The 23,764-nt window shown below is 44.5% G+C and overlaps 1 protein-coding gene across 1 annotated transcript in view; it reads left to right on the top strand.

Annotated features, from left to right (window-relative positions):
* RABEP2 (rabaptin, RAB GTPase binding effector protein 2) overlaps positions 1-11,741 on the top strand; it is a 40,441-nt gene extending 28,700 nt beyond the window's left edge. Inside the window, exons 8-10 of the mRNA XM_088446922.1 lie at positions 215-313; positions 6,541-6,657; positions 10,331-11,741. Coding sequence (XP_088303048.1) covers positions 215-313; positions 6,541-6,657; positions 10,331-10,432 — 318 coding nt within the window. The 3' untranslated portion in view covers positions 10,433-11,741. The remainder of the gene's footprint in view (positions 1-214; positions 314-6,540; positions 6,658-10,330) is intronic.
* Positions 11,742-23,764: the final 12,023 nt, after the last annotated feature.

Here is a 23,764-nt window from a genome sequence, read left to right as displayed (position 1 = left end):
GACACCTTAATGCCTATGGTGCTTGACATATCGGCCTGTTCAGCCATGTGCAATAATGTAAACCGGTTCTGCTGACTTGTGTCTTATTGCTTAATGTGGAAGATGTATAACTTTCAATATAGGCAATTCTGTCCTAGATATAAAGGTCACCTCTTACAAGCTGCGTGGTTCTCCTCCAACCTTTTATAACCTTATTGCTCCATTCTGTCCTCAGGCAGAGTTGCAGCTACAGGAATCGGAGAGTCAGGTCCAGAAGGTCTGGGAGTCCCTTGGTGAGCAGGAGAAGCTCCTACAGAAGGAGAAAGAGGAGAAGGTATGGCACAATCCGAGTTACATATCTTCAGTCTTCATTTCTACTTCAGGGTCCATAGGGGGTCCACAGGGTTGACCTTGGGGGTATAGCTGGATCTGGATCCATGGGCACCACGCAGTTAAAGCTTTAGCTGCTCCCAGGATGCACTTGGGTCCGTCCTCCTCTATACCCCGCCCCCGGCCACAGCACCTCAGTTTGAGTTGGTGCCCGGCCGGAGTCGGGTCACCTGCGCAGGGGGGCTGCAGGAGCAGCCCCCAAAAGCTTTCTATTTTTATTAAAAAAAAAAAAAGAGCCTGTTAGATTTTTATTTTAAAACAGAGGCTCTAGTGTGGCAGCGATGGGCTGTCTATGCAGACGCCCACGCTGCCGCTCTCCTTCCCCGCTGGCGCCGCGACGCCAGTACTGCACTGGGGATCGCGGCGGGAGGCCAGAGTCCGTACTAGCCGGACTCTGGGTCCCTCCCTGGACTGCTGCCGGAGTCGCCGGGGACAAGGTAAGCCGCGAGTCGCCGATTAGCGGCGGCTCGCGGGTTTTGCCTGCAGATGCAGTCCTTTGCCCCCGGTCCTAGGGGACAGACCGGGGGCCGCTAGCGGTGGCGGCGGGCTCCCCCTCTGAGGAGGAATAACCCGTGGGACCACTAGACCACCAGGGATATATGGCAAGCGGGATGCCGGCAAGCCCTGGGGTTAATATGCTAACCAGGGGAGGAAGCCTTCCCTGTCAGCGGCTCCTCCCCTCAGCTCAGCGCGCCTTTCAGCACGGAGTCTGGCGTCGCTGAGCTGCAGCTACTCGGCCACTCCTCCTCTGAGGTCTCCAGCGGCCATTTTCTCACAGTGGCAGCGCAGATCTTCAGGGAGCACGCGGACCGGTCCCCCTGTGTACCTCTCCCCTGATTAAGGACAGCGTACACAGCACTATAGCTCTCCCAGACACTGAATCTGGGCAGGTTGATTGTAGTGGAAAGGTGCAGTGAGTATATCTTCCTGCATGGTATGTGACTTTTGCTAGTGCTGCCTGTCTGTGCTTATTTTCTACTTACTGTCAGCTTATACCTATCCCTTTACTTCTCCTACAAGCCCTACAGGTGTGTGGGGGAGGGGCGTTTCTACTGACCTCACTTATATAGATCACGTATTTGTGAGGTCCGTCACATACAGTTGTGTGCTACTCAGTGCCATATTGTGGGCTGTTGTTCAGCACACCGGTGAGTGCGTTTTACTTCTACCCTGGTGCCAGATATATAATATATTCTGTCATGTCAGACGAGGAGGTTGAGCGCTCAGTGGCTCCGGTGTTGGCCTCCTGCGGACGCTGTTCTGCAGGAGTAGATAGGGAGGATTTGTCACAGGATGGCCTGTGTAGTCGATGCCAGGTGGCTCCTGGCCCATCCAGACCTTCTCTGGCGCAGGAACCACCGTGGGCGATGTTTTCTCAAGTGCTGGTGTCTATTGCGGACCGTCTGTCGGTCCCGACTGCTCTCCCTACTAGGTCGTTGTCCCAGCCGACCATCCCCCATTCCCCGGGTGTCCCGCAGTTATTGCGGAGTCCTCCTGGGTCTCAGTCGGTGGGTCCCTATGCGGGGTTGCCTATGTATATACAGGCTTCCCCTGTGCCGCAGCAGCCTGTGGTACCTTTTCAGGCCCCTATGGTGACTCCTCCACCCTGGGTGGATGTGCTCTCCAACTCCGTGCAAAATTTGGCGGCCGCTTCCTCAGCTTTTCAGTCAATGTTGCAGACTGACATGCCTTCTAGGATTTCAAAACGCCCACTCATGACACGGGCTGCTCAGGTATCGGACTCAGAGGGTTCCTCAGATGATGGGGAGGTCCCTGATGACACTGACTCGGACGCCTCGGTCCAGGAAATGGATACCAAGTCGTCCATTAATGTGCGAGCACTAGTTAGGGCGGTGCGAGCTATTCTTCTTATAGAGGATGAGGCACCGGTTCCTAAGTCGAAGTTTCCTAGTTTCAAAAAAACTAAGGTGGCTTCTGCGGTGTTTCCCCTGTCGGATCAGTTGACGGATCATATGGCGGTAGCTTGGCAGGCGCCCAGTAAGAGATTCCTTCCTCAGAAGCGGTTGGCTTCTAATTACCCCTTCCCTGAGGCACATTGTAAAAAATGGGAAACTCCACCGGCGGTGGATTCCCATGTCACCCGTTTAACTCGGGGCGCCACCTTACCATTACCGTCGATATCCTCGCTGAAGGATCCCACGGACAGGAAAGTTGAGACTTGCTTAAAGTCTATTTACTCCCTCTCCGGGGCGGTGGCCCGACCGTCCATGGCCATCTCCTGGGTGGCCAAGGCCATTGAGGGGTGGGCCAATGCATTGGAAGATACCTTCCCGGACGACGCTCCGGATGTCCAGCGGGCGTTGTTGGGACAAATGAGGGACGCTGCTTCTTACATTGGAGAAGCTTCTTTAGATGGTAGTCTGCTGACCTCGCGGGTATCGGCTGCAGCGGTGTCTGCCCGCCGATCCTTATGGTTGCGGTCCTGGAGAGCGGACTCTGATTCAAAGAAAGGTCTGGAGGCCTTACCTTTCAATGGGGAATTACTATTTGGTCCGGACTTGGACAAAATAGTGGACACCCTGGCTAAATCCAAGTCGGCCTTCCTCCCTTCGGCGGCACTGCCTGCTAAGGTTCGGAGTTCGGCTTTTCGTTCCTTTCGGGTTCAGGGTAAGGCGAAAGGTCAGTCCTTCCCGAGACAGTCTGCGAGTAAGACGGCCTCTAAACCCAAGAAGCAAGCCTGGAGTGCTCGGCGCCCTTCTTCCAAGCAGGAAGATAAACCTGCGGCCTGATGGGACGGGCCTCCCTCTGGGGGACCTCAGAGTGGGAGGCCGACTTCTTCTATTTGCCCAGTGCTGGCACAATACCACCACGGATGCCTGGGTTCGAGAAGTGGTCTCCCAGGGGTACGCCCTGTCTTTTCGGCACAGACCACCCCACCAGTTTTTCTGCACAAGTCCTTCTCAGGACAAGACCAAGGCGTTACAGGTTCAGGAGGCTATAGAGTCCTTGCTGAAAGCAGGGGTCATTGTTCCCGTTCCTCTATCACAACGAGGGACGGGGTATTATTCGTCTCTGTTTCTGGTGCAGAAACCCAATGGTTCTCATCGCCCTATCCTCAACTTGAAGTCTCTGAACAAATTCCTCAGAGTTCCCAAGTTCAGGATGGAAACGTTACGTTCCATCATTCTGGCGATGGAACCGGGGGATTACATGGTGTCCCTGGACATCCAGGACGCCTACCTCCATGTTCCGATAGCATCTTCACATCAGCGGTATCTGAGGTTCGCTATCCTTCAACACCACTATCAGTTCCGGGCGCTACCCTTTGGTCTCTCCACGGCACCGAGGGTGTTCACGAAGATTATGGCGGTCATGGCCGCACATCTTCGGAACCAGAATGTACGGCTGCTGCCGTACCTGGACAACCTCCTGTTGCTGGCGAGCTCCCCGGAGGTACTGCTTCAACATCTCCACCTGACGATCGCTTGCCTGCAAGCACACGGGTGGTTGATAAATTGGAAAAAGTCCTCCCTGATTCCATCACAGCGGATGGTTCATTTGGGAGCCCTGCTGGATTCGCGTCAGCAAAGGATCTTCCTGACTCCGGAGAAGGTCGCCTCCCTACAGCTGCGGATACGCAGTTGCCTGAGCCGTTGCCGCCTGTCGGTCCATTCGGCTATGAGAGTTCTGGGGTCCATGGTGTCGACATTCGACATGGTGGAATTTGCCCAGTTCCATTCCCGGCCCCTGCAGGGGCTGATTCTATCAGAATGGAACGGGTTACCTCACCGGATCCGCTCTCAGGTGCTGGTGTTGTCTCCGGACGTTCGGCTATCTTTGGCTTGGTGGCTTCAGACAGCTCATCTGGTCGAGGGGCGCCCATTTTGGATCCCGGACTGGGTCCTGCTCACGACGGATGCCAGTCTCCGGGGTTGGGGGGCAGTGACCGGCTCTTTGTCGCTTCAGGGTCGTTGGTCAGCGGAAGAAGCACTTCTCCCCATCAACATCCTGGAACTGCGGGCAGTATACAGGGCCCTGCAGTCGTCCGGCCCCGCTCTTCACGGAAGGGCGGTACAGGTGCAGTCCGACAACGCCACCACGGTGGCGTATATCAATCACCAAGGCGGAACTCGCAGTCAGGCAGCGATGTCGGAGGTGTCTCGTATCCTGACTTGGGCGGAGGGTCACATTCCAGCGATCTCGGCGGTCTTCATCCCCGGAGTCCTCAATTGGGAGGCGGACTTCCTCAGCTGTCACGACGTGCATCCCGGGGAATGGTCGCTTCACCCAGAGGTGTTTCAGCTACTCGTGGACAGGTGGGGACTGCCGGAGCTGGACTTGATGGCCTCCCGTCACAATCACAAGTTGCCCGTTTACGGGTCAAGGACAAGAGACGCAGGTGCAAGTCTGGTGGACGCGCTGTCGGTGAAATGGACGTTTCACCTGGCGTATCTGTTTCCTCCGATATCCCTGCTTCCTCGGGTTCTGCGGAAATTCAAGCAGGACGGCGGCATGCTCGTGCTGGTAGCTCCGGCGTGGCCCAGACGTCCTTGGTACTCCGATCTCAGGAGCCTCTCCATCGACGCTCCGTACCTTCTTCCTCAGCGTCGGGACCTGTTGTCTCAGGGGCCCTGCCTTTACCCGGATCTGGGTCGGCTGTCTTTGACGGCGTGGCTCTTGAGACAGCCGTCTTGAGGTCTCGGGGCTTCTCCAGTTCGGTTATTGGTACCATGCTCAGGGCACGCAAGCCTGCTTCAGCACGGATTTATCACTGAGTGTGGCACACTTACTTTCAGTGGTGTGAGTCCAGACATTATGATCCTCAGGTGTTCCGAGTTTCTAGGATCTTGGAATTTCTTCAGTCAGGATTGGATCTCGGCTTACGCCTTGCATCTCTGAAGGTTCATGTGTCCGCCTTGTCCGTGTGGTTTCAACGGCGGATTGCAATACTACCAGACGTTCACACCTTTTTCCAAGGTGTTCTCAGGATCCAGCCTCCCTTTGTGCCTCCTGTGGCTCCTTGGGACTTGGCGGTGGTGCTACGGGTCCTGCAGGGTCCTCCGTTTGAGCCTCTTGAGGCGGTGGAGCTCAAGTGGCTGACATTTAAGACGGTTTTTCTCCTGGCAATTGCTTCGGCCTGGAGGGTGTCTGAATTGGGGGCGCTTTCCTGTCGCCCTCCTTTCCTGATTTTTCACCAGGACAGAGCGGTGCTCCGCACTCGTCCTGAGTTTTTGCCCAAAGTGGTCTCGAAGTTCCATATTAATCAGGAACTTGTTGTGCCAGCTTTTCAGTCCCCTGATCTTTCAGCTGGTGAGACTTCCTTAGATGTGGTCCGGGCGCTTAGAATTTATGTAGACCGGACGGCTTCGGTTAGGAAGTCTGATTCCTTGTTTATCCTCTTTGGTTTTCACAAGAGGGGTTGGCCTGCCAACAAACAAACGTTAGCCCGTTGGCTTCGTTCCGTTATTTGTGAGGCTTATGCACAGGAGGGCTTACCTGTGCCAGCCTCTGTTAAGGCTCATTCCACTCGTTCTGTGGGTCCCTCTTGGGCTGCTAGACGTGGCGCTTCTGCTGTTCAGCTGTGTAAGGCGGCCACTTGGTCTTCAATTCAAACGTTTTTGAGGTTCTATGCGTTTGACACCTTTGCCTCTCAGGATGCATCCTTTGGGCGCCGGGTACTCCTTTCAGCACAGGAGCGTCCCCGCCCTTAGTTGTACTGCTTTGGGACATCCCCAAGGTCAACCCTGTGGACCCCCTATGGACCCTGAAGTAGAAAACAAGAGATATGGTAAGAACTTACCTTTGTTATCTCTGTTTCTACGAAGTCCATAGGGTCCACAGGGCGCCCTCCCTGACGCACCTGGCTTCAAATGGGCTGTGTGGCTGGTCACCGGTTTTCCGTCTCCCATTTCTGTGAGTATGGTTTCTTGTGTGTTCCAGTCTTCCTCCTCTCTGTTTAGTCTCCTCCTCCGGCCTTGGCTGCTTACCAACTGAGGTGCTGTGGCCGGGGTATAGAGGAGGACGGACCCAAGTGCATCCTGGGAGCAGCTAAAGCTTTAACTGCGTGGTGCCCATGGATCCAGATCCAGCTATACCCCCAAGGTCAACCCTGTGGACCCTATGGACTTCGTAGAAACAGAGATAACAAAGGTAAGTTCTTACCATATCTCTTGTTTTTCATGGTCATATAAACTTGCCCTTTGTCTCCAGGCTTCTTTCGAGCTTGCACTTAATGAGGAGAAGAACAAGGTCTCCAGGTTACAGGCTGAACTGAAAACCAGTGAGGAAGTGCAAAGAGACTTTGTCCGGTTATCACAGACCCTGCAGGTACCTGGTGTTGAATCGTAATTAAACCTTGGTACAATCCTGCCTATAAACCTCTAGACACTCCTGCCTAAGACCTCTAAACAATCCTGCCTAAGACCTCTAAACCTCAGATGTCGCTATTCAGCGTTATCAGTAGAGCACACAGCAATAAATACCTTTAGACATTGAATTGTGTTTCCAACGCACAAAGTTATTATTCAAGGTAAAAGTACAGATAGTTACACGCTATGATCTAATATAATAAGCGCAAATAGATAAATTATACAGACCCAAGGTACAGCCGTTATTTACGCAAGCGCCTCTGAATTCAGATCCAGGCTTCTGTAAGATACCTCCGTACACACCAAAATATGAAGACTGGGTCTGCTCTCAGAGGCACTCACATATATACTCTTACAGAGATAAGCAATACAATAGAACAAGATAACATGATTCAATTGGTTCTCCGTCCTGGCTCTCCTGTTACAGTACAGTTCATCAAAAGGGTCACAACCCGGCCTCCAACAACCATTGTGCCCGTCTTTAACATGTTCCAGCTAGCTTATTACAGAGCATATTAGTATGTTCAACTTTCTATAGTTCATCATTTGCAGACACATGTTGTGACATCCCCATCAATGGAACCAGGGATCTGGAAAGAGACAGAGGGTCAGATTGGCACCAAACATTGTCTGTTTATCTCGTACTAAACCATAAATATCATATAACATGCACTTTACAATATTGCTGATATAAATAAACTCTTGAATATTAACTTTTTTATACTGTGGAACCATTGCTTTAAGTGTATGTATGCGGGGAGAAACAGCACTAAGTAGCGTTGTGAGTCTGGGGATCTGTGGGGTACTTAGCGAGCAGTACTAAGCTGGAAAGGCATCCTTGTGTGTGTGAGACTAGATCAGTATGATTTTGGGAAGGATAGCTAAAAAGCTGAACGTGCTAATAATTAGCTATTTTGCGTTGTGCACTGCTTAACATTGCGTGTATGAGTTGCAGGGAAAACACCACTATTTTGCTACTATTTTGCTACTGCTCATATATAAGTCCGTGGTGGTTTTTAATATAAATATATGTCCTTTCAACATTTCTTTTAAAACTATAATGCAATGTGTTATGAGCAGTGAGTTTTACTCCCAAACAGAGTGGAGACCCCCAGCTGTGAAGCTGGGGCCATTCTGTCTGATAGTGAGACTAAAACCTGTTTAGGATTCAGACAAATTCAATTGTGTAGATCAATGTCTGGGTTATATTACAATTGTCACAGCTCATACACTCTATATGTAAAATGCTCACAGTATTCTGGTGTATTGTTAGTTGATTTCCTAGTATACTGTATTTGTTATGGTATCAAGGTTGTCCCCAGAATGTGCTTTGTGTACATCAGGGCATGATTTCTGGAAGGATTACTAAAAAGTGTTCTAATGCTAATAAGTAATTTTTATGTATGTTAAACACTGTCGGTATGTGTTTGGGGAAGATTGTTACTCTGTGGTTTTGACAAAATGGCGTTGTGTGATCTATTTCTAAGATGGAGTCTTGTCGCCATTCGTGAGATGGCGTCGTGAAGATTCCGATTGTAAACAGATTCTGTCTCAGCTGATTATCCGGCTTTGACACTGGCTTCTGTTTATTGTTGTCTTGTCGTGTTGGGCATAAGTTAGTAAAGGATAGAAGTCTTGAGGTTGGATGGAAGGAGAAGAAATTGAGGGATATTCTATAAAAGAGCTGGAAAGTAAAGTTTAACCTTTCTTTTGGATTGTTCTTTTTGTAATTTTTACTTGTAGATTTCACCACTTCGGAAATCTGTGTATTGGGCTACGGTCCAAAGCTATGGGCCACCATTGTTCAGCTAGTAAGGGAAACTGTGAGATGCTTTGTTATTTAGCGTTTGCAATTTGATTGTTCTAGGCTTATTGTTGTTTCAAGGGCTCGGTATTGCCTTCAAGGTTTCTAAGGCTCAATAGAGTACTGTGGTCCAATTATAGGTTTTACAATAATTTTTAAGCATTTGTATGAAAAATCATCAAATTACCCCCGGAATGGTGTTGATCAGACCTGTGAATTCTCTTCAATCGTGGAGGCTGTTTTTTTTTGTTTTGTATTTTATCTTTAGTAACTTAAAAAACACAACCAGAAAAAAACAAATAGGCAGATGACCAGCCAAGTAAGAACATTATTGCACAAAACCTTAGTAATCAGAAACAGTCTCTTAGGTGTGTGACCGGCTCTGGGGACAGTGACAGGTGGGGCGGTGCACCTACTAGACTGTAACTCAGGTGCCCGAAGGCCAGCTCTGGGAGGAAAGAAGCCACATGTGGAACAGAAGGGCAGCCCAAATCTCTTATCCCTCACACCAAATCACACCTTGGTTCAAGAAAGATTCCTTTGCACATTGTCACTTGGGTATAATTGTGCACAAGTTGCTGCAATGTATGGGAACCAAGAAAAACAACAGTAATCTACATAACATGGGCAGCCATCCTATGCCATGAGGAACGGTAGGTGTAGTTTGCAGACAACCACTTCTGTATGTGGACATTGTCCTATTGCGCCCTACCACCGAACATCTAAATCTTTCAGATGTAGCCATAGACTGTAATGTAGGTGTATGACCAAATCTGACAGAGAACCCGGCCAGCAGTCAGTGTGGATGGGTGGCCAGGTAAGCTAAGGTTTAAGTTGCCAAGTGCCCAGTAGGCAACAAGTGACCCTTTCAAATGAATGAGTGGACTATCGGGGGATATACCATAAACTGTATATTAATCGGGGGATGTGTCAAACCTCTTAGAGAGACAAAAGTGGAGTAGTTGCCCATAGCAACCACACAGCTTCTAGTCATCATTTATCTAGCACAGAGGGAGATTTATCAAAGCTTGGAGAGAGATGAAGGTTCTATGTACTAAGTCTTGGAGAGAGATATAGTGGGTGGAGATCAAGTACCAACCAATCGGATTCTAACTGTCCTTTTTTCAAACACAGCCTGTAAGGTGACAGGATCTGATTGGTTGGTACTTTAGCTCCGTCCACTTTCTCTCCTAGGCTTAGTACATAAACCCCAAAGTACCAATGAAACGGCTCCGAAGTGTCATTTTTCTAGCAAAGCCTGTAAAGTGACAGGAGCTGAATGGTTGGTACTTTATCTCTCTCCACTTTATCGCTCTCCAAGCTTTGATAAATCTCCCCCAAAGTGCCAACCACAGGCAGTGCGAGAAAAATGACAGGAGCGGATTGGTTGCTATGAGCAACTTCTTCATATGCACCAAGCCCTGGAATGCTATACATTCCAGGGCTTTGATGGGGTGGGCAACGTCACCTTCACATGGCGTTGCCCAATAGAATCCTATGGGTTTCTATTCGCAAAGTCCCACTGGGAGGGATCCAATCAGATCACTCTCAGCGCTCCCCCCCTCTCACCCCGAACACGCATCCTTCTGCACATAGTACCAGAAGTCCCTCACTTGCAAAGCACAGCTCTTACCTCTGCATTTTCCTTCATGTATACCGGCGTAATTAACACCAGCATGCATGCGAAGAGTGGCGAATGCCATGCGTCATACATCCCGCCCCAGAGGTTTGATACATCTCCAACTTAAACTGTTACATGGTAAAACTGAAAAAAACCCAATTATATAATATATATATATAAAATCTCTATCCTTTGTCCACATGACAGGTCAGTTTGGAGAAGATACGACAAGCTACCTCTCTGAAGGACGTCCAGGACATTGTTGAAGGGATCCGGCTCACAGAAGTTACCCAGTTAAGTGACGCCTGACCGTCGCCAATCGTTAGGAGGTTCCTTATGATTAAAACCACTGCGGATATGGGTCCAGATTTGTATACTGTGTATATACCTTTATATGTATGCAACACTAATAGTGATTAATCAAATAACTTGGTGCTAGTGACGTCCTTTTCAGTGCAGGATCCACAAGGACTAAGGGAGGAAATGTATTAAGTCTTGGAGAGACACAGCGGGGCTCATTTATCAACGAGTTTTATCATTCACAGCGAGTGATCAAACTCGTTACTTATGATAATGGTGCTCCAGCCAATCGGCTCCCTATCTGTCATCTGTTTGAAAAATGACAGTTGGGAACTGATTGGCTGGAGCACCAACCAGTGCTCCTAATGCTGATTGGTTGGTACCAACCAATCAGCTCCTAATGCTGGGTACACACTGGCAGATATATTGGCCGATCAATTGATCAGCCAATATATCTTGTGTGCGTCGGCCAGTGTGTACCAGCAATATGTCTGTGAATGACGTTCACAGACCTATCTCTTCGGCTGTGCTGCACAACCGATGTCGAATATATATGCAGATATATTTGGGCATAGTGCTGTGTGTACGGGCATTCAGCCGACGGCCCCCCCTCCCCTAGCCTCGGTCTAGTTTTAAAGAGGCATGAGTCACCAGCAGTGACTTTAGAGTATAGATTTAAATGATACTAGAACCTTGGAATATGAATGGCCTTACATAAACGTCTAGTGGCAGTCACAAATATATATATATATATATATATATATATATATATATATATATATATATGAGACATTTCCATATTTGCTGCGCAGCCTATTGCCCTGCTGTCAGGTGACTGACCGGAAGGCTGGAACACATGGGAGAAATGTCTTCCCACAAAAAATAAAAACTAGGAAAAAAATTCACACAGGATGCACAAACAAAACAAAAATTAGGATGGAATAGAACGGATTTATTTTATCGGTTATAAATTGCTATTACTATTAACTAGGAGCGACTATTGAATTATCCTGAATAGATTCCTGCTCACTTGCAAACACTGTCGGCACCCACTTCATTTCAGCAATAAACTGAAGAAAAAAAACAAAAACTGACAAAACTTTGTCGAGAGCTACACGACCTATAAGAGATGACAAATGCGCGTATTTCTGGGATCCTGATTTATTTCCTTACCCATATTGCCTCACACTCTGTATTGTAATTATTTTGTACCTTTTGAGCAATGACTGTTACATTATTTTAAAGTCTGAGCCTTGGGAACCTGTATTGTCATTTTAGTTGTCATTTAAGCACAATACGTATCATACTAATGATGAATAACAACTAAGTTTTATTAAATTATATTTTATATGATGTCTGGTCTACTGTCTTATTGATTTGCGGACACTGTAATAATAACCCGGGATTTCGAGGTGAAGGGTAGACATCTGTGTTAGAGATGAACATATCAGACAGAGCTAATCTATAGCTGAATGTGGCCGGAGTCCAGTGGGGGACCAGCTGATATAATCCAGTAGATTCAGGCCAATCACATTAAAGTTTATGGGAAGGACCAATAGCAACGCAACAGACATCGTCACATGGCCAACCCTATAAAAGTACCATAGAATCTGTTCCTCGCTCCTCCTCCTTCCTGCTGTTGTGAGGGAGGGAAGAATACACTTTATTATACTGGTGACAGAAGTTATGTGAATTGTAAGCTCCTTGTGTCACTTGGTGGTAAACATGGTGCCATATAAAGAGATATTATACTTTTTCCTATTTCATCCATCTAGGGAATGCCATTACATCTGGGTTATGCATAGTGCGGTGTGGAGTCGGCCACTAGCTAATTGAGAACTGGCTCCCACCAACTATATAACCCCTCCCTTCCACCGTAAGCTCAGTCTTGTTTTAGTGACTTGGAGTAAGGCACTGGCTAGGTCCTAGCTTTTAGTTAGGTTTTATTTATTTATTTTGATGTTTGGTTTGGGTGCTTAGCTCCTTCTGACAAGCACTAACAGTGGAAGATATATAGATCAGAGGTCTGTGTGAACCTGTATTCCACTCTGGTGACTCTGCATTTGAGCAGATTTGCCGGGCTTGTTATTACTCACATGCACTGTAGAGTCGGCATGTCTCACACCTACCAAGTGAGCAGGACACCGCGGCTGGCCATGCCTCCCCCGGGTATTTTATTGTCACCTGTTCAAGCAGGTGCAAAGCCAGGCATGATAGGAGGAGCTCACAGCAGATACTGAGGGATGGAGGCTGACAAGATTAGCCGTTAACTCGGATTATTACTTATATGTATTTAACCTGGTGTTTTCTGGGCTTATAGATATATAAGCATCTTTTACTGCACTGTTTTCTCAGAAATTTAGTCAGTACCATACAGGGGTATATAAGATTTGTTTACCCTTTGTTTTGTTTTTGCAAAGAATTTGGTCTTTTAAGAGCCCAGGTTTTTTTTTTTTTTGCTTATAACAGTTGGCCAAATAGAGGGCCTGATTTAGCAAGGGTCGCAACTGCTAAAGCGTACGCAGATGACCGATTGTTTCTCACTGCATATGCATAGCAATGCGCGAAGGCACCACTGTGATTCATCTGCGATCGCAGTGACTACGCAGACCCATTGCAGAGAGATTGACAGGAAGTGCACGTTTAGGGCGTGGTGACGGGGAGTGGTCAGAGAAATGCAGGCGTGCCAGTGCATTTGAACGCCGTTGCAGGGGCGAACATAAATTAGCCACTGCGATGCTGTATGCAGCCTGAGCTCTTTTTTTAACTCAAATAATTTTTATTAGTAGAACAAGAAAATCCAATATACATCAGATAAGACAATAGTAAACAGTAATTTACAATCATCATAATATAAACTTTATATTTTTGAAATTTTCTACAAATAAAATAAAATAAAAAAAATAAAAAAATATAATACAGAAAAACATATAAACTAGACAAATTATATAATATAAAAAAAAGAAAATAAAAATATAGCAAGTATTACATAGAAAAACCAAGTAATACAAAACATTACTATAAATTATAATAGACAAAACAGAACAGTACAATACATACAACCATTAATTGTGGGAAAACATGTGTGGTCTGTCATATTAACCTTTTCCATATCGAGTTGGGGCAGTGTTAAAGCTAGCCAATTATGGATGTCGTGTGAGAAGATGATTCAATAAAGGCCGACCAGGGTCGCCATTTTAGTAGTGGGGACGAGGATGATGAAGAATATTTAAATCCAGAGGTTTCCATTTCAAAACTTCTCTGAATTTTGGATATTATTATCGAGAGAGATGGGGGGTCAGGTCTCTTCCAATATTGTGCTAGAGCTGCCCTTGTAGCTATCAAAATGTGTCCAACAACATACTTATTATGTGATTGTATTGTAGGAGGAAAATAATGTAGGAGTGCGATTTCTGGAGATTGGGGAAGAGGCTCCATAGTGACCTGAGCTATTAATTGAAATACCTCTGACCATAAGGAAAATATATTAGGACAAGACCAAAAGATATGTATCAGAGTACCGTCTAACCCCTAATTCCTCCAACATAATTTAGAGGAGTCTGGCCAGATTCTATGCAACTTGACTGGGGTGTAATATAAGCCGTGAATTAGTTTATAAAGCATTTCAGAATGGTTCAAACATTTGGACATTTTGAAAATGTTCATAAATAGAATAGACCAATCTTCTTCAGTTAGAGATATATTAAGATCCGACTCCCAATTGAATTGTATAGAAAGTTTAGACTCCTCTATCGGAGTCATAAGCGTATTATACCACATAGAAATACCACTCTTATGGCCAGTAGTAGACAGTTTAGAAAGTATATAGGGAGGTGGGGTGGGAAGGAGATGATTTGGGCCAGAGTTAGAAAATACCCAGTGTCTCACCTGCAAAAATTAAAAAAAGTCAGTTTTGGGAATACCATATTGATCCTGTAATTGTTGAAAGGATTTAAATTGATGGTTAGTATAAAGATCTCTAACTGTTATAATACCTTTCTCATGCCAGGGTGTTAATACTAGATCCTGGATCAGTCGAGAAAGGGCTAATATAGAAATGTGAGACGAGGGAAGAGAAAATTCTCCATGTGTGGAAATCAATTTGTCCCAAGCTATAAGGGTATCAGAGACGCTCTTTGGAATAAGGGATTTATGGGGTCTATCAGCAGTTTTAGTCCACAAGATGTCCTGTAAGGGGAGAGTTTGAGATACAGAGATTTCAGTAGATACCCATGGCTTAATCGGTAGAGGGGCTAACCAGTCTTTCATCTGATCCAAAAGACAAGCGTGTTGGTAGAATTCGAGATTAGGAGCCGCTAGTCCCCCTCTAGATTTGGACCGAAATAGTCGAGTCCTAGCTATACGAGGACGTTTACCCTTCCAAATATACGTAGATAGAACTGCATAGAATTTGTTTAGCAGGGTCAATGGAACTAAATATGGAATGGCTCTAAATAAGTACAGAATTTTTGGAAGAAGCATCATTTTTGCAGAAGAGAGACGGCCCATCCAGGAGATTTCATAATTAACCCATGCTTTGGTAAGTGCTGAGAATTGTTCTAACAAAGGCTGATAATTATATTTAATAATATTTTGAGGATTTAAAGGGATATTGATCCCCAGATATTTAAGAGATGATGTCTGCCAGGCATAAGGGTATTGATTCTGGAGACTATCTAGGGAAGCCTGATCAATATTGAATGCTATTGCTTCTGATTTTAAGGTATTTAGTTTATAGTATGAAGATGCAGTATATTCTTGAAGTATATTGTGAAGAGCAGGTAAGGAAATGTCTGGTTTCGTGACGAATAGCAGGACGTCATCAGCAAAAAGACATATCCTATGCTGCTTATGGCCAATATTGAAGCCCACAAAGGAGGAGGAGGATCTAATTTTTTCTGCGAGGGGTTCCATAGCTAGTGCAAAAATTAAAGGTGAAAGGGGGCACCCCTGTCTAGTCCCGTTAGAGATATTAAAACCGTTGGACAAAAACCCATTACTGTATACTCTAGCCGAAGGGACAGTGTAGAGATTCAAGATAGCCTTCAAAAACAAGCCAGAAAAGCCAAACTTAACCAGGACCCGGGACATGAAAAGCCAGTGTAGCCTATCAAAGGCTTTTTCCGCGTCGAAGGACAATAAAACCATAGGCACGGAACAAACTCTTCTGGTATTGTCTGGCGATTGTCTCCCTAAGATAAAGCCCACCTGATCAAAAGAAACTAAATTAGGGAGAATAGGATTCAATCTATTAGCGATTATTTTTGCATATAATTTGATATCTGAATTTAATAGAGCTATTGGCCTATAGTTTGGGCAAAGTGTCGGGTCCTTGCCAGGCTTCAAAATAGTGATGATTTGGGCTTCTAACATTTCTTTAGGAAATGATTGAGTAGAGACATCGTTGAATAAATTTACTAAAATAGGGGTCAAAATGGTTTGAAAATGCGTATAGAAACTGTTAATGAATCCGTCTGGGCCAGGTGCTTTATCTTTTTTAAGGGATTTAACCGCTCTTAATACTTCGCTATCACTCCAAGGGACACATAGAGCTTCTGCTTCTAAAGGGGAAAGACATGGAAGATTAATAGAATCTAAGAATGAATTTATCACAGATTCAGAGGGCTGAGGTATATGGGTATCTTGAGAAAGGTTATAAAGCTTTTCATAGTATAAGGCGAATTGTTGAGCAATATCTTTAGGATTTGATATTGAGGATCCATTGGGGTTAGAGAGACTTTTAATTCTATTGATAGCATTTTTCCCTCTAAGCTTGCGGGCTAGCAGTTTATTGGCTCTATTTCCAAGAGAGTAAAACTTCTGATTTAATTTAGTGATAGCACGTTGAATTTGGGAGAGGTGTAGATTATTTAACTTCTTCCTGGCTTCTAATAGGACAGAGAGGACAATAGAATCCTTTGGATTTTGTTTATGTTGTGTTTCTAATTTTAAAAGATCAGCTTGATATGCGAGATATATTTCTTGATTCGATTTCCGAATCTTAACTGCGGCTTGTATAGCAGCCCCCCTCATTACCGCCTTGAGTGCACACCAATGATTCGTGGCTGAAGTGTCTTTGGGAGAATTTAGTTCTACATATGCAGTCAATGTGTCAGTCATGACACGTGAGCCAACATCATCTAATAAAATATATTCTTGTAAATGCCAAGGTCTACAGGTGGGAGACGTGGGAAAGGGGGTCCAAGACCATAGTAAGGGAGCATGGTCGGACCAAGTAATTGGTAAAATATCAATCCGGGGAATGGACTGGAGAGACCATTTATCAGTCAAGAGAAGATCTATTCTAGAGTATGATTTGTGAACTGCTGAATAGAAGGTATAATCACGTGTTCTTGAGTGTTTGATTCTCCAAACATCATAGAGGTCATGTTCAGCCAACAAGTGCGAGAAGGAATGAGCTAGGGAGGAAGCCACATTCAATGATTGTTTATCGAGAGAAGAAGATTTGTCCAATTTAGGATCTGGTGCAAGATTAAAGTCGCCCATAATGAATAAAGCACCCTTTCTAGTCTCCTGTAATTTAAGTAAAAACTTTTTAAGAAAACTAGGTTGTCTTGTATTAGGGACATATATTGACACTAGAGTGATGTATTTAGTACCTATCTTCCCCACCAAGATAATATATCTACCACTGCAATCCACCCATTTACTTTCTATTTTAAATGGGCATGATCTGCTCAAAAGTATGGCTACTCCATTCCTCTTAAATGGGCCACAGGAGGTATAGCAAGTCGGATAGGCTTTATTAATAAACTGAGTAGAATGTAATGGGAAATGCGATTCTTGGATTGCTACTATGTCAGCTCTTTGATCTAAGAAGTATTTTAATGCAAGACGTCGCTTGTGAGGTGAATTAAGGCCCTTAACATTTATGCTTAAAAAATTGACCATGTACGATCTATCCCTACACTTCTGGATCTAATTAACACGTTTGGATCATTTGCAGGTTATCGCATCAATGTGAGTAAATCTGAGTTGCTCCCTATTGATGCAGCTACTTTTTTAGCTACACATCCCCACATAGCCTCTTTTTTCACAATTGCAACACATAAATTAAAATATTTAGGTATATTTATACCAGCCCAATTATCCTCCCTATATGCTTTTAATTTCTCTCCATTGCTAAATAGATTAAACTCCCAACTCCAGAATTGGAAAGATCTTAAACTCTCTCTACTCGGACGAGTAACTGTAATAAAGAGTGTGGTGTTCCCGAAACTAGCCTATCTTTTACAAACTTTACCCATTACTTTAACAAGGGCGGATGTACTGAAGTTTACGCAGATCTTCTTTAAATTTATTTGGCAGTACAAGAAACCCAGAATGCCGCGTTCCCGAGCTTATTTAGTGAAAAAAAATGGAGGGCTGAGCATCCCAAGCATCTCTGCCTTTGCAAAGGCTGCAATATTCCGATATATAACTGACTGGCTATTACATACCGACCACTATACTAATCCTGACTTGGAGGAAGCGTTATTTCACCCATATGCCCCAGCAGCCTTGTTACACACCCCCAAAATACACATTCCTAAGATATTTCGCTCTAATATTTTATTCTGGGACACTTACACTACGTGGCTGAAGGTTAATACACATCTGGGGAAAAATCCTTTTTCGTCCCCGTACATCCCCTTATGGGGTAACCCATGTTTTCCCCCTTCACTTGACATTCCTCTTTTTAAAATGTGGAATCAAAAAGGAATCATGTCCATCAAAGATGTATTTGATCCGGGTGGCAATTTGTTCTCCTTTGTACAATTACAGGATAAATATGACATCCCTCGTACACAATTTTTTATGTTCCTACAAGTACGTCATTTCATTCAATCCTTAGATAATCCTTTATGGGTCTCAGTTAACACAGACACAATGGGTCGCATTCTACTTTTATGTCGCTCAACCAAATTCAGAATAGCTCATTTATATAAATACCTGATTGAAATTCCTATACATGCTTGGGCAGCAGTTGCGGAGGCTTGGCACGCAGAGATACCCGAATTGTGTGACTTGGAGCCATTTATTGTGAATCTGGATTGTGTTTTACCCTGCCTTAAGTCAGCGAGACTTCAAGAAATTCATCTTAGAATTTTAAATCGTACATATATGTCTCCGGCCCAACGGAGACATTTTGTGCCACTGGAGGAGGGAAATTGTGTGAAATGTGACTGCTCTAATGCCTCTCTCTCGCATAACTTCTGGTACTGCAGAAAGATCCATAGATTTTGGAATAAAATTGTGTACTATCTAAACAATACAATACATCTTAAATTATCCAAAAATGCGGCAGCTCTTATTTTCGCAGAATTTTCAATATGGGAGTCTGAGTCCTCCTTGGGCCCATGGAAACCTGCTCTGAGAGTCATGGTTACAGTAGCTAAACAACTTATCCTTAATTATTGGATCTCGAAATCAGCACCCACACTAACGGAATGGAAAACTGCGCTGCTGGAGGTTATTTATGCGGAGAGACGTATGGCTATCTTTAACATCGAAAGAGGGGTGCGGATTTTTTCCAAAAAGTGGGAACCATACATACAATGTTTACCGGTCCAGACTCAGAATAACATATGGAAAGTCTTTGATCACACGGAATGGTTTATACTGAGAAGTATCACTTAAAATTATCCCTATTGTTGCTATTTATGTGTCTCTCTCTGTGAATCCCCCCAGACAAGGTATCTCTCACCTTTTGTTAGTGATTTCCCCTCTATTTCATATTTCACCTTTCTTTCTTCTGTTTCTTTTATTACTTTATTCTAACTCTCCCCTTCTTCTAATATAATCCTACATTGATGTAGATTATGTTGATGTAACGATTGACTGATATACCGAAGCTGATGTGATAATTTGTTAACTCAAAATTCAATCGCTGCTTATACTGGCTCTATAAGTTGTATAGTTTGAGTGATACCGATTGTATATTTACTTGCATTTCTATACGGTGTACTATATCGATTTTTTTTTTTTATATACAGTATTTGTAATTTTGTAATTTTCTATATTATATTATATTCAAGTACTTTGTTTCTTTGTACTTTGACATAATTTCAATCTATATTTGTACTACTTTCTAAAAAAGTTTGAAAAGATTAACAGTAGTTTGTATATTGTTTGTTCCAAGAAACAGACTAGTCGCTTATCAGATCATTTTATTTTACTTAATTCTTGGATTGTGCAATGTATAATTGTTTTATTGCTGTTCAATAAAAAGATATTTAAAAAAAAAAAAAAAAAAAAATTGACCATGGGGAGGAATCAGATAAATGTGGTGTGGATTTTTTACAAATAGACCTGCACAAAAATGACAAATACAGAGATTGTATGCATAAAAAATTAATAAATAAAATAACAAACATATAAAACAAAAAAACAAAACAAACCGAAATAGCATCCATAAAGGAGCTAGAGTTTCTGTCATTGAAACAGAACATGACAGAAAAATTGAAAGTATGGGGGGGGAGGCTCAAAGAGAAGACCACCTAATACCCCTCGTTTCAAATAATTCCTTCAATTGTAATATTAACAACATAGTTAGCATTCAAACACAGCCATATTTGATACAACCTATCAAATATCATTTATGTATATAAAGAAAGGAGAAAAAAGAAAAAAAAAAAGGAGAAATTAAATGCAATGTAACCACTACAAAAGACTGAAAGACTGTAGAAAGCAGTTCCCAAATTATATGGAAGACTCATATACTACCAGTTATCCATTAAGCTATCTATCGGTCCACCAATAACATTGAGTATATTCTTCATCAACCCAATCCACTAAATAACCACGCAAATATAATATATGCCCTTAGCTGTGAAAGGACTGAATGAAAAATCTTAGATAAAGTACATCATAAAGCCGTAGACCTATTACACATAGAAAGTACAGGTAAAAAAAAATAAAAACAGAAAGAGCATATTGAATAACAAAATACTAAAATATAGCTTGGAATGGTAGAACTACAGCCAGTAACTGTAAAGATACTTCACCCCAAGGGACCACCACTGTGGACCATTCTTGGGGTATAGGTTTAGGAGGCATATTGGTAGGGTTAGTAAGAGCAACACCCCATTTTTGAAGAATAGCCGGCCCATCTTCTGGAGACTGTATGACTGTATACGAGCCATTTCTTGTTACAATCAGTTTCGTCGGGAATCCCCATCTGTACTGAATATTTTCTTTACGCAAGGCCAGTGTAATTGGGAGGAAAAGACGTCGTTTTGCCAGAGTCGCTGGGGAAATGTCAGGGAAAAGTTGGAGATTGTCCAGACATTCAACTGTGGAGGAGGAAGGGAGAGTAGCCTTAAGTATACGCTCCTTAATATGGAAGAAATGAACTCTAAGGAGGGTGTCTTTAGGTGCTTGGGCTGGAGCTTGTTTGGATTTTGGAAGTCTATGGATTCTGTCAATCAGAAGATCAGAGGGTAAGGCATCAGGAAGAAGTTTCTGGAATAATTCCGTGGCATAATCATATAACTCAGCATTTGTGACGGAGTCCGGAATACCTCTTATTTTAATGTTGTTGCGTCTGGAGCGGTCTTCCAGATCTGTTACCTTGTCTCGCACAGAGGTTAATTCCTCCTGCAGAGAGTCGTGTGCTGAGATTAGGTCGTTATGTGATGCAACCAATTCTTCCATTTTAGATTCCAAATGGTCGGTACGATCTCCGATTTCACTAATATCAGCTCTCAGAGATTTAATGGTAGATTTTAATTCCGAGGTTATATCCACCTTAAATTACGTTAACATAGTATGAATGGAACGCAGGGTAACTGGACCATCTAAACTGTCCTCATTTTCCTGAGAAGGTACAGGAGGACCACTTGCTTGTCTAGTTGGGGATTTTGGAGACGTAGCAGACTCAGGTGGTGATTGTTGAAGACGACTTTTAGTAGAGGTAGAAGAGGATCCAAAAAAGTGAACAGGTGGGGCTGATTTGGCCGCTTTTATTCTTTTTGGAGCCATACCGATGTGATCCAATGAAGCGGCACCTCCAACTAGTGTCGAGCAGATACAGGTACTGGTGATGTTTAAATTTATGATCGGTGGTTACATTGAGAAGGAAAGATTAAATCTGCATGTTGATAAGTTTCAGAGAGGCATCAGGGTCAACGCGGAAAGCTGTTTCAGAGAGACATAGTGAGTCACAACTAGTAACGACACTTCAGTAATCCGCCCGGGCTCCTGGAGAACAAGTAGGCATAGAGAGCAATAACCATAGAGGTGACTGATTTTGGTATTATATGTTTGCACAGAACATCCAAAATGGCGTCTGCTATAACTCGATTACTCTCTGAAGAGGGTACTGCAATATTAAGGAGACCAGAGTCAAAACTGCAACCCCGGGCCAGCCGACAGGTCACTCGTCACGGCCACCTATAGCTGCAGTATCTCAATGTGTACTCAGGGAGCAGATTTAAGGGAGCCAGGGATCAGGAGCCACAGTTCAACACAGGAATTAATTTGATATTATCATGTACCTGTGTATAGAGGTGGTTGGTCAAAGGGGCCCTGGTAAGGTGTCCTCTTTACTCCTGGTGTCAGGGTCTCCCAAGCGGCAGATGTTGAGGTAATGCAGGGGGAGTTATAAAGGAGCCAAAATGGCGCCCCCCCGCGATTCGCGGCTCCGTTTACCGGACCTTCCTGGGTTCCCCCGACTCCACAGGCCACCTAGACCGCCACTCCAGTCAGGCAGAGTGGGGTCCAAGGTGACAGGACGGCCACGGGAAAGTCCGGCCGCGATCGGTGGCAAGTGCGGCACCGGCGGGCCCGGCTTGAAAATTGAGGCCGGGGACTCTGGAGGCGGAGTAGGCCGCAAAGGCCCCGGAGGAGATAATCCTTTGCGACCTCCAGCCGGGGGATCAGCGGAGCCCAGAGGGGGTAAGTATGCAGGAGAGGTCTCCCCAAACAGCGAGGGGCAGGCGTAGCAGGGCAATCTATGAGGGTTTGTAGGGAGCTGAGGTGCAACACGTCTGCCCTGGTATCCAGTCAGGCCACGCCCCCACAGCCTGAGCTCTTACTGCTTGCAGGAAGGTTAGCAATTTAGTTGTAGGGTCAGACCTGCCTTAAATCTGCGAGTGGCTCCGATGTACTTCCGATGTTTTGGCTGGATTGCAAGGTATTGCGTATGTGCGAGAGGGGAAGTGGGAGTGAGAGTGCTTTGCGATTGCAGTTTGCGGAGTCAGGCCCTGAGTCTTTATTAGCGTCTCCTTTTTTTTTCTATTCAATCAGTGCTACACACTTTCCATGGGAATTTAGGTAGCTATCTGTATTGGTTAGACTTGTCTTTCTCTCTCAGTATGGATAAGCCAGACAAGAGTTCCAAAAAACAGGGATCAGTCACTGTTTATACTTGTATAATATGTCAGAAAAAATTGCCAAAATGAACAGACCCAGGGTTGCTCTGTGCTGGTTGTTCACAGGGGGTTTCATTACCAGGAAGTTCGGCGCCATAGGTGAATTACGTCACTTTCAGGAAAATTATGTTACCCTGGGCTCAAGCTCCTACTTGTCTGGCTCAAATGGCGACGTCCCTAAATAAAATGATACCGTCTGCAGGGGCCACAGCTGTTAACAGACGTTCAGGCCATTCCTCAGTAGATTTTCCTGGAGAAGAGGCTTCAGCTACTTCTTCCCAGAAAGAAGGGGAATTGGACTATGACTGGGAAGACACCTCAAACTGGGAGGGTGTTTCCCGTTCGGATTCAGGAGTTTCTATGTTGATAGATGCGATCAGGGAGACTTTGCAGCTACAGTAAACAGCTATTCCAGAGACTAGTTCTGTTTTCTTTCTTTAAGCTTAAGAAGAAACGTATCTGTTTTCCCAGAATTTTCACATTCTGAGGAAATATTAAAAGATGCCCGTTAAAACCTGCTTCTAAATTTCATATTCTGAAAAAAATTAAGTGTCTTTATCCTTTTTCGGAAGAGGATACCAAGCTTTGGGCAATTCCACCCATGGTGGATGCTCCTATTGCTAGGTTGGTCAGGAATACTGTTATTCCTACAACACAGTCTGTAACTCCTAAAGATCCTATGGATAGGAAGAATGAGGCTGTACTTAAATCTATATTCACCTTGTCAGGAATCTCGCTGTGTCCAATTCTGGTCAGTGCATGGGTGATTAAGGCTATCAAATTCTGGATGAACCAGATGATTACTGGTTTTCAGTCAGGGGATGTACAGTCTCATATTTCAGCCTTGGCCATTTCTGCCAGGCGTTCGCTATGCCAAAATATGGAAGGAATCCAAGCATGCTTTAGAGGCATTGTTCTTATGAAGGATGTTCTTTGTTTGGTCCAGTGTTAACTAAAATTATTTCTC

This window comes from Taudactylus pleione, unplaced genomic scaffold (genome assembly GCF_031769625.1).
Source record: "Taudactylus pleione unplaced genomic scaffold, aTauple2 ptg000407l, whole genome shotgun sequence".
NCBI classification, from domain to species: domain Eukaryota; kingdom Metazoa; phylum Chordata; class Amphibia; order Anura; family Myobatrachidae; genus Taudactylus; species Taudactylus pleione.
This window is presented reverse-complemented; position numbering and strand designations above follow the sequence as displayed.